General features: G+C 43.8%; 1 protein-coding gene and 1 pseudogene across 1 annotated transcript; one reads left to right on the forward strand and one right to left on the reverse strand.

The window, feature by feature from the left end:
• LOC105888301 overlaps window positions 1–3,983 on the reverse strand; it is a 9,685-nt pseudogene extending 5,702 nt beyond the window's left edge.
• A 305-nt stretch (window positions 3,984–4,288) lies between these two features.
• Window positions 4,289–9,431, forward strand: HTR3C (5-hydroxytryptamine receptor 3C). The gene is made up of 9 exons (XM_012813410.2): window positions 4,289–4,355; window positions 5,603–5,769; window positions 6,190–6,234; window positions 7,026–7,135; window positions 7,414–7,583; window positions 7,882–8,042; window positions 8,404–8,608; window positions 8,815–9,030; window positions 9,146–9,431. The coding sequence occupies exons 1-9, from the start codon at window positions 4,289–4,291 to the stop codon at window positions 9,373–9,375; spliced, it is 1,371 nt and encodes a 456-aa protein (XP_012668864.1). The 3' UTR covers window positions 9,376–9,431.
• The last annotated feature ends 2,195 nt before the right edge of the window (window positions 9,432–11,626 follow it).

Below are 11,626 nucleotides of genomic sequence, written 5' to 3' on the forward strand. Positions count from 1 at the left end.
GATCCTGCAATTCCTCTACTAGGCATATATATACCCAGATGATCAAAAATTATTTTACAACAAAGACCCTTGCACCAACAAAGACTTATTGCAGCCCAATTCATAATTGCCAACACATTGAAACAGCCCAAGTGACCATCGACCCATGATGGATTAACAAATTGTAGTATAGTACACCATGGAATACTATGCAGCCATTAAAAAGATGGCAACTTCACATCTTTTATGTTTACCTCCTTTTAGGAAGCTGGAACATATTCTTCCTAGTAAAGTATCTCAAGAATGGAAAAAAAGTATCCAATGTACTCAATACTGCTGTGAAATCAATATAGAATTACCTACACACTCATACGAATGGCAAAACATAACTATAGTCCAAAAAGTAGAAGGAAAGAGGAGAGAGAGGGGAGGGGGTTTATGGGAGAAGGGAGGAGGGGGGTTTATGGGATTTGGGGGGACCTCATCTAATGTGCATGATGCAATGGTACAAAACCATTAAAAAATGAGTATAATTGTGATCGATGTGTTACTTAGTTCAATGTAAGCATTTCACATTGTATATCAAAGCAGTACCCTGAACCCCATAAATGCATCAATGTACAGCTATGATTTAATAATAAATAAATAAATAAAACAAAGTGTCACAGGGCCATGTTCTCTCTGAAGGTCGGGGAGAATCCTGCCTCACTTTGTCCAGCTTCTAGTCGTCTGCTGGCAATCCCTGGTGTTTCCTGACTTGCAGGTACAACATTTCAATTTCTGCCTTGGTTGGTGCATTCTGCTCTTGGTTGGCATTCTGCCCTCAGGCTTTTAAAAAAATTATTATTAAATCCTCTACTAGGTATATATCCAGAAGACCAAAAATCACACTGCCCTCAGACTTTTTAATTTTTTCCATCTATTGAGTGTGAAATGGTAATATGATGACATTAAGTTAATTTACTTTCTCATAATTATAAATGAGGTTCAGTACCTTTTTTTTTTTTGGAGACAGAGTCCCATTATGTTGCCCTCAGTAGAGTGCCATGTTATCACAGCTCCCAGCAACCTCAAACTCTTGGGCTTAAGTGATTCTCCTGCCTCAGCCTCCCTAGTAGCTGGGACGACAGGCGCCCGCCACAATGCCCGGCTATTTTATTTGTTGTTGTCATTGTTAATGTTCTTTAGCAGGCCTGGGCCAGATTCGAACTCACCATCCCCCAAGTATGTGGCCAGCACCCTAACCACTGAGCTACAAGCACCGAACCATGTATCTTTTTATATGTTTATTGGCTGCATTTTCTCTTCTGTAAGATGCCAATTTGTGTCTTTTGTCCATTTTTCTAGCAGACTGTTTCTCTTTGTTATTCATTTCTAAACTCATTTTGTGTATTTTCTATTCTTTGGTGTTGCAAAGACATTTTTGACTTGACTTTTCACATTTAGTGCCCTTTGATGAATAAAGTTTTAATTTTTCAATCTTTTTCCTTTTAGTGAGGATTTTAGGGTCTTATTTTAAGAAATCCTTGCTTATCCAATATTCAACATTTCTAAAAATACAGAGAAACTGAATCACTCTTACTTTGCTGGTGGGCATGTAAAATGATAAAGCCACTCTAGAAAAGATTGTTACAGTTTCTTTAAAAACTTAACATGGAATTACCATGTAATGCAGCAATTGCACTTCTAAGCATTTATTCCTGAAGATTGGTGTTCACACAAAACCTGTACACCTGGCTCAGCGCCTGTAGGACAGTGGTTACAGCACCAGACACATACACTGAGGGTGGCGGGTTTGAACCTGGCCCGGGCCAGCTAAACAACAATGACAACTGCAACAAAAAATAGCTGGGCCTTGTGGTGAGTGCCTGTAGTCCCAGCTAGTTGGGAGCCGAGGCAAAAGAATCGCTCAAGCCCAAGAGTTTGAGGTTGCTGTGAGCTGCAAACGCCACAGCATTCTACTGAGGGTGACATAATGGAACTCTGTCTCAAAAGAAAGAAAAATCCTATACACAAATGTCCATAGCAGTTTTATACTAATAGCCAAAAACTATAACTGACTCAGCTGTCCTGCAACAGATGAATGGTTAAGCTATGGTCCATTCGTGCCATGGAATGCTTCTCAGCAATAAAAAGGAGTAGCCTACTGACATATGCAGCAACCTGGATAGATCTTCAAAGAACTATGCTGAGTGAAAAGGGCCAGTCCCAGTTACATGACATATGATTTGATTTATATCATTTTTGAAATGGCAAATTAATAGAAATGGAGAACAGGGTAAAGATTGCTGAAGTCTAGGGGCTGGGGAAAGAGGTAGTTATGACTATAAAAGTGTGATACAAGGAATCCTGATGTTGATGTTGTGTATTTTGACTGTACCAGTGTCAATACCCTGACTGTGATATCGCACCACAGGCCAACCCAAAGCTCTTCATCAATGAAATGAGTGTGAATCAAATCTTCTAAGGAGCTTTTAAACACATGCACACACCCCTCAGTAGGAGTGAAAGTGTGTGTGCAGGTATTTTCAAGAGCTCATCAAACAATTCTTTACTGACACACAGTGCTTGATGGCCCCAGGGATGTAGGCTTTTAGAGACCTTAGATAAGGAAGGGTAAGCAACAGAGTTCTGTTTTAGAAGAATGGTAAAATAAAGGATTCTACTGGGGAGAAACTGGATAAAGGACACCTTATCAAAACGCTATTACAATAGTATCAACAAGAAATGATGCACATCTATGCTCTGCTGCTAGCTGTGAGGACAAAGATCTATTGGCTTTATACAAGTTCTGATAATTAAGTCTGTGAACTTGCCACTGTGTGCTTATTTTGGTGGTTCTGTATGAACAACACAGTAAGGTTTCATAACCTTGGTATATCAGTGTCTCACAGCTGTGTTCTTGCCAATGTGTGGGAGCATTTTGCTGAGTGACATTCATTATTGTTTTGTTTTTATGTGCTGTTGAGTGTCAGAGTTCAAATTAGAACAATGAACAAACATTGATAAATTTCCTGAACTTGGCAAGGGTGGAAGTGAAATCAGGGACGTGTTAGTCCAAATTTATGGAGATAATGCCATGAAGAAATTGACAATGTGCAAATGGATTAAACATTTTTCTGAAGGAAGATAAAGTGTCACTGATAAAGAGAGGTCAGGGCAGCCAGTACTAACAGAAAACACTGCAAAAATTTGCCAATTATGCATCTAAATCATCGACTGACTGTGAGAAGCATAGCAGACCAAATAAACATTGACAGAGAAACAGTCAGGAAAATCTTTTTTTTTTTTTTTTTTTTTTCAGTTAGGAAAATCTTAACTAAAAATCTTGGGCAAGAACTCATGGCTCTTGCATCACAACAATGCACCAGCTCACACAGCCCTGTCTGTGAGGAAGTTTTTAGCCTCCAATAATTATATTGGAATACTCTCCCTACTCACTTGATCTGGCCCACAATGACCTTTTTCTTTACTTAAAAATAAAGGAGATATTGAAAGGAAGACATTTTGATGATATTCAGGACATCAAGGATAATATAACAACTGCTTTGATAGCCATTTCAGAAAAAGAATTCCAAAATTGCTTTGAAGGGTGGACTAGGCACTGGGATTGGTGCAGAGCTTCCCAAGGAAAGTACTTCAAAGGTGAATATAGTTATGTTCAGCAATGAGGTATGTACCACTTTTTCTAGGATGAGTTCACAAACTTAATTGTCAGACTCTGTATATTAAAAATGGAGTTTAATGTCTCAATTGAGTTGTTGATGAGGATTCGTAATATCCACAGTAACATTTCTAGGTCTGCAACAAAATTATTACATGTTCTTGCCTTCTAAATTTAGTATTAATAGGTGCCCTTACCACAAGACAGCATAACCATTCCTTTCCCAGTGATCCATGCACTGTCCTTGAGATACAGTTAGTTTTACAATGACATGATAAGGCCTTTATCATGTCTTGAAGCCATCAATGGCTTTACCTGTCCCACCCCACAAGTCCCCCATTTTCACTGAAAGTTATTTGGAATACAGATTTAAAACCACTCATCTAAACAGGCCTGACAAATACGTGATTCTCTCCTAGTCTTGGCCCAAGACTCTCCTGCCTGCCTACCTGGGGCCCAGAAGGCATATCTGGGCAGGGGCAAAGCAGGACACTCTGCTGTGACCTCTCTGGCCACATCACTCTAGAAAGTGGTCACCTGACACAAGCAGTATTCAAAACTGAACCAAGGTGTGGTCTGAGCTCCTTTAAGCTCAAGGGTTTATGGGCTCCTAGTGCATTCCCAGAGAGGAATCCAGAAAGGAGAATGGAAAGGGGATGGTCTACAAGGCGGGGAGTCTTCCTCTGCCTCGCTGTCAGCCTTCTGCCTCCAGGTAAGATGGGGCAAGAACAGGGGAAGATGGGAATACTATTCTCAGCAACATCCAGAAAACTTCTCATTCTCTAGAACTGCAGAACATTCAGAATAGATGGGTTAAAATTCTCCATAGTATCTATGCTTTGGCTGCCTTTAGGGGCAGATGAAGAACCCTTCTGACTGGTCAGTATGCACAGTCCCGCTCTCATTTGCCTGCAAAGACATCTACCAAAATGCCTGTCCTTTCTTTTTGCCACCTGTCCGATTCTATCCTTACATAATGTCCACCTGTTCCTTTTTTACCAAGATATGGTTATCATGAACAGGGTAGCTTGGGGCCTGTTGACAATAACCTAACTCCTCTACCATGTCACTTGGGAAGATCTTGCAGTAGAGGGAAAGAACAGCATTTTCTTCCCCTGGGGTATGTTTCCCACTGATTTGACTGAGATGGCCCCTATAAGTCAACTGGATGGACATATGGAGGAAGAGGCATGGGAGAGGACTTGCTGGGATCTAGTTACAGGGACAATCTGTTACAAGGTCATCAGGGACAAGTGGACAGAAGGGCTTTTACATTACATTGTATGGCTCCACACATAGTGGGAGGTCAGGGAGCTCTTCTCAAGGTGGTAATGATGAAAATGGCTCCCCCAGATCTAAGAGGAAATCACTGAATTTAGAAGGGTACTAAGCACATGGTAAGTAGTCAATAAACACATATCAAATACAACATTCCTTAAGTCCTCACATATTTTATGTCATACTCATGTTTACTTCTCTCTAAATTTTCCTTTCAGGAAACAAGGTAATCTGAATGTGAGAAGAAAAAAAAATGAGGAAAAGCATTTTAGGTGAAATTTTGTCCAGTGACTATGAGGAAGAATCAGAGCTAGAAGAAGAAGAATGTTTGTCCAAAGCCTAAAGTTTAGGGTTGTATAAAAGAAATAGGACTCCCTGGAGGGATGTTTGCATACAAATTTGGATAGGCTTATGTGGGAGCAAAAACACAGGAAGAAAGATCTGAGCCTGAACCCAGCTCACCACATCAGCTTCCACCATTTGCCTAGCAGCCCAGCCCATCCTCCCAGTTCTGGCAGGAAGGAGATCTTGGCCCAGAAAGGAGGGCTTCACGTGACTCTCTAAGTGTCCACATTTTCCTTCTCTGTATAGAGAAGCTCTTAGGCCCCAGCCCTGGTACCTCTCTCCTATAGGAAACCCAGAAGCCCTGTTCCCATCTCATACGGCATCTGCTCTCTACAGGAAGGGCAAACACTTTCGCCATCAATTGCTCAGGCTTTCACCAGCATGGGGTGGACCCAGCTGCCTTCCAGGCCATATTTAACCAGAAGGCCTTCCGGCCAGTCACTAACTACACCATCCCCACTCAAGTCAACATCTCCTTCACTCTGTCTGCCATCCTGGATGTAGTAAGTTCTGACTCCTACATTCTTTCCATAGGCTTCTAATAAGGAAAAAGGACTCTTGACTTTGTCAATTCAATAGTGCCCTGGTCCAGCGATGAGCAATGAGATTTGGTATGAGTTAGGTGTTCATCCTATGGAGTGGGGAAATGTGAACAGGAATGCTGTGATAACATTCTCCAGGCAACATGAGTCCTGCCCTTGGGGAAATACTGTAAAATAAAGGCATTCCCAGTGGATCCCCACACTGTTTTTCTACCTACATTTTCCATGCAACCTGCATTTTTCTGACCTATCTTTCTTTTGTGACTTGTGATTAAAAGGTAAACTGGCACTTGGGGCCACTTAGGAAACAATGGCAGGAGGTAGATTAGGCCTTGATTTCATGCCACTAATAATTCTGGACTTTTTTTTTTTTTTTGACAGGATGCACAACTTCAGCTGCTGACATCATTTCTATGGTTAAATATGGTATGAGAAATTCAGCTTCCTCTTTCTTCTCTTTTTGTCCTTCCTTTTTTTCCTGACTTTGCTTCTAAAAATCACATGCATTGAAGTTAACAGAGCCTGAGGGAATGGATAAATCCAGCCAGAATGGGTCCAGCGCTGGTGACCAATAACTTCCTAGGCTACCAATCAACTGTGAAAGACATAGATGGAAAATACAGCAAGAAGGAGGGCATACAGTTGGGAGTCCCTAAGTCAGCTTCAGGGCCCAAATGTATCCAGCACCCATCTGAAGGTTTGCCTTGAGTGGGAAATAAAGACCAATAAGACTTTACCAGAGAAGAGGAGACAGTTATTATCAGAGAAGAGAAATCAGAATTTAAAAGGAAACGAAATAAAAAAAAGCAACATGCATAATCTGATTGGATCTGTATAAGCAAAAAGGAATTCTGGGGCATGCATTAATTTCTTTTTTCTGGAATGATACATAAGAAAATATATGAGACTTAATAATGAGACTGATATAGGACAGGGACAGAATTGAAGTGAATCAAAGATGGAGCAAACATTGCTTTTTTATATTATACCTTTCCAGCTGATATTTTATATGCCCATCATACACATATTTAGAAAATATATATAATAAGTTCATGTGCAATTAAAAATAGACAACTATTTTAAATCACACATGAACTTTATGGACACCCTATACATTATATTATCAACAAGGTAAATGAATGAAAGGGCAGGAGATGCTAACTTAAACTAGCTCCAGGCTTCAGCCATAACTCATCCTTCTGTATTCGGTACTCTAGGTGTGGGATAATTCTTTCATCAGCTGGGACCCGAAAGAATGTGGTCATGTCAACAAATTCACAGTGACAGCTGAAAACCTGTGGCTTCCAGACATCTTCATCGTGGAATCGTGGGTATCAGGCCTGGGGAAGCTAGAGGGAAACCCTGTCTTCAAGGGACAAGCCAGGGCAATGCAGGGCAATGCAGGATGAGCCCATTCGGTGGGGCCACTAAACACTTATTTCAGAGACAAGCAAGATCGCACAGCTGATCAGCTTCCTCCCTAGAGATGGAAAAAATGATCAGCAGAAAAGATGGCAGCATGGCCTTAATGAGCCCTGTCTTTCAAGGGAAGACTGACTGATGTGAACCCCAGAGCACAGGCCTCTTTCCCCTCTTGCCACTTAGCATGAATGTGGATCAGACCCCGGAAGGCCTCTCTGCATTTGTGACTAATGATGGCCACGTGGTGTATAGCAAGCCAATGCGGGTGACCAGCATCTGCAGCCTGGACATCTTCTACTTCCCCTTTGACGAGCAGAACTGCACACTCACCTTTAGCTCTTTCATCTACACGGGTAAGGTGCAGTGGGGGTTCTGGGTAAATGAGATCAACTGGTGGGCAACAAAAAAGCACACATAGGGAAACTCATTTTTTAAAAAATACATAAACAAGGACAGCCGGATGTGCTGATTGGGGAAATGTGGATAGTTGGGTGGAGATGTTGAACTTGGAAGGGGGTGAGACTTCCTGAGAAAAGCCCAGAATAGAAAGGAGGCAACCGAGCAGCAAGGAAGTTATTTTATTGGGCAATCTGAGAAGATAGCTAAGGTGGTGCTGCAGATGTGTGTTGAATACGTGTGTCTCCCCGGCAGTGGATAGCATGCTGCTGGGCATGGACAAGGAAGTGTGGGAGATAACGGATACTTCGCAGGACATCGTCCGCACACAAGGGGAGTGGGAACTCCTGGGCATCAGCAAGGCCACTCCGAGGATGTTTGTGGGCTCCAGTCTTTATGACCAGATCATGTTCTATGTGAGCCCAGGACTCTGCCATGCCCCAACCCCCACCTCCTTCACTGGACCCCTCTGAGTCACAGAGCCAGAGCCTCTTACTTCTTACCCCAGACCAGAAAGCCCCTAGGCACCGTAACCTCAGAGCCTTCCTCTCTCCCAAGTCCCTGAAAGCAACCCTTTCTGCCCCTGTCAGCTGTGGCCTGGGGTTTCTTTAGTAAGCCTGGGGGGAGTCTGTTAGTCAAGGGAAAGCTGCTCCTCTTCTAACCCCAGAGGAGCCTTTGGTGGGGTGAGGACCCCAAAGAAGGAAGAGGCTAAAACCATCCCTCAGTCTCCCTTCAGCACTAGCGTCACCCGGTTCTCTGCTTGCCCCCCTTCTCCAGGTGGCCATCAGGCGCAGGCCCAGCCTCTATGTCATAAACCTCCTGGTGCCCAGCGGCTTTCTGGTTGCCATCGATGCCCTCAGCTTCTATCTGCCAGCAGAGAGTGGGAACCGGGCCCCGTTCAAGATCACCCTTCTGCTGGGCTACAATGTCTTCCTGCTCCTGATGAAGGACTTACTCCCTGCTAGCGGCACCCCCCTCATCAGTATGCCCCCTCTCACAGCTGGAAAATGAAAAAAGAAAGAAAAATACAGGAAAGGCAGGGCAAGGAGGTCCCCAGCTAGACTAGCCCAGGGTGCGGAGGCAGAGGGAAAACCAAGTTAGCCTAGAAAGGGCTGTCTGTGTGGGACAGGAAAGGACTGGGTGGCACCTGCGGACCTGCTTCAGGCCTGCTCCACACCTTTATCCCAGGTGTCTACTTTGCCCTATGCCTGTCGCTGATGGTGCTCAGCCTGCTGGAGACCGTCTTCATCACCTACCTGCTGCACCTGGCCACCACCCAGCCCCCACCCATGCCCCGGTGGCTCCACTCTCTGCTGCTGCTCTGCACCTGCCCACGGAAATGCTGCCCCATGGCGCCCCACAAGGGGAATCAGGGGCTGGGCCTCACCCCCGCCCAGCTGCCTGGTAAGGGAAGGCAGCCCCCACACTTGCTCCACCCACACCCCACTTCTCTGTCCCTGCCTCCCTCCTCGGGAAGGTGACCTTCCCAGCCCTGGCTGAGTCTCTGTCCTTTCCCCAGGCCTGAAGGAGCCAGTAGAGTTGGTGGGGAAGGCGCCAGGCCCCGGAGAGGCAGCGCTGACCGGGGTCTCAGGAGGGACAGGGGCCCAGCGGGAGCAGGAGGCCCAGGAGCAGCGCCGGGTGGAGCTGTGGGTGGAGTTCAGCCACATGATGGACACCCTGCTCTTCCGCCTCTACCTGCTCTTCCTGGCCTCCTCCATCCTCACCGTCATCGGCCTCTGGAACACCTAGGCACTGAGTTCTGATGGTGCACGAGCCCCAGTGTTCTGTTCCCCTCAGCTCCTCCTGTAAGCACAGTCCCTGCTCTAGCCCTCTCTGTGCTTAAAAAGAACGACTACAAACACTCCCAGAAATGAGACTGTAGTTCCAGAATGGAATGATTTCAGAATATACATGTTTATATTACAAATATAATCTTTAATGGAAAAGGAAGGCTTTGTAATAAATGACTACAAATATCTACTAGAGAAAGAATTCATATTACTGGTGTAGAGGAAAGAGATTAAATCTCTCTTTTTTTTTTTTTTTTTTGAGACAGAGCCTCACTCTGTCTACCCCAGGTAGAGTGCCATGGCATCATAGCTCACAGCAACCTCCGTCTCTTGGGCTCAAGTGATCCTCTTGCCTCAACTTCTCAAGTAGCCTAGTTTTTCTATTTTTAGTAGAGACAGGGTCTCATTTTTGCTCACACTGGTCTCAAACTCCTGAGCTCAAGCAACCCACCCACTCTGGGTTTCCAGAGTGCTAGGAGTACAGGCGTGAGGCATCACACTAGCCTTAAACTTCTTTTTTTTCTTTTTTTGCAGTTTTTGGCTGGGGCTGGGTTTGAACCCACCACCTCCAGCATATGGGGCTGGTGCCCTACTCCGTTGAGCCACAGGCACTGTCCCTTAAACTTCTTTTTAAAAAATAGGCTAACATATGTTATTTCCTTTTAACAAATATTTGTTGAACACCTGCTATGTGTGAGGCACTGTTCTAGGAGCTGAAGCAGCTTAACAATAAACTAAACTGACAAAAACCTCCACCCTGGTGGAGCTTACATAGCAGGAAGGAAGAAGAGATGACAAAAAAGAAGATAAATAAGCGAAATAAATAGTGTGTGCTAAGAAGAGAGAAAGGAGATTAGGAAATGGGAGGGGGGTAGCGTGTGTCTTTGCTGGCAGGACAAGGGGCTTTGACATGCTATTTCACAACACCCCACGAGGGAGAGTGTATGTAACTTGCCTGAGGTCATGCAGATCTTTTTTAGGACTTTTTTTTCCCCAGAGCTAGACTTCAGATACGCATTTAACACATGTTTATCGGATCAAAAGGTATGTAACTTGCCTAAAGTCGTGCAGCTCTTTTTAGGGCTTTTAAATTTTTTTCTGGTAGTTCTTTTTCAGGGCTCAGCTTCAGATACACAGTTAACAAATGTTTATTAGGCACAGACAATAAAAGGAATGCCCTTGGCTAAGCTCTTTTGGGGTTAGGATGAATCAAAGCTCTGTCCTCAAAGAGCATATAGCCCATCAGGAGAGATAAAAAATATATATGTTAAATAACTTCAATTAAATGTAGAATAACTTTTTAAAGTTCTGTTGAGTGCCATTGAAGAGAAACTGCTATAATGTTGCGGGAAGCAGGGGAAGGATGTTCCGAGCTGGGACCACGGTTTTAATTCTGGCAGTGCATTAGAATCATATGAGGAGCTTAAAAATAATCCTAATGCTTAGGTCTCACCCCAAACGAATTAAAGCAAAACCTTCCGGTGTGGACTCAGGCTCTGGTATGTGTGGAAGCTCCCTAAAGAGCCTAATGTCTACTTGTAGGCAAGTGTTGTGACTTTGACAGAGATTACAGGATTTTAGCCGAATGACAAATTTGAATCCTGAGATTTTAGCAGGTTGTCAGAATTGATCCTTAGTGATATGTAAAATTGAAAGAAAACCCTGAAAAAAGGTCTTGCGTTTCTCAGTCCTTTGGGAGGCCCTACCTCACCCCTAGTGGAGACTCTACTGAAACCCCACTGACCCCTAGTGGAGACTCTACTGAAACTGAGGTCGTTAGTGACCAAGGGTATATGCAAAAGAGTGCACTATGGGTAATATACCTGCATTACCCAGCACTTTCCTGACTAAAATTTGGACATGTTGTCAGATTCCTTTTCTGATTTGTAAAATAATTTATATAAGCACCCTTATAAAAATCTAAAAATAAAGCCACATTCGTAGACTTAGTAAATTGTCTATTAAACAACAAAGTGACATAAAAAGAAATACATAAAAGTCTCAGAGAAAACAACAAGTGCATAGCAACTAGTATGCACCTGTGATTTTCATCACTGATCTACTGGGGAGGTCGACAACATGATGAAATGCTGTTCCATTTATCCTTATTGAGCAAGAACTCTAAGTCCTAAGGGGCCTGGAGTGAAGCAGGGGCATGAAGGCTTCTGCAGGGTTTTATGAAAGGTTAATTTAGGCCTCCTCCTACTGGG

Source organism: Otolemur garnettii, unplaced genomic scaffold, assembly GCF_000181295.1.
Source record: "Otolemur garnettii isolate 467f Iridium unplaced genomic scaffold, OtoGar3 scaffold00263, whole genome shotgun sequence".
NCBI classification, from domain to species: Eukaryota; Metazoa; Chordata; class Mammalia; order Primates; family Galagidae; genus Otolemur; species Otolemur garnettii.

What these genes read in the sequence shown, in the direction of transcription:
- HTR3C (XM_012813410.2), top strand. Translation starts at nt 4,289, where the DNA reads ATGGAAAGGGGATGGTCTACAAGGCGGGGAGTCTTCCTCTGCCTCGCT. An exon ending in TGTCTGCCATCCTGGATGTA is followed by an intron (nt 5,770 to 6,189) that starts GTAAGTTCTGAC and finishes TTTTTTTGACAG; the next exon opens with GATGCACAACTTCAGCTGCT. An exon ending in GACATCTTCATCGTGGAATC is followed by an intron (nt 7,136 to 7,413) that starts GTGGGTATCAGG and finishes CTTGCCACTTAG; the next exon opens with CATGAATGTGGATCAGACCC.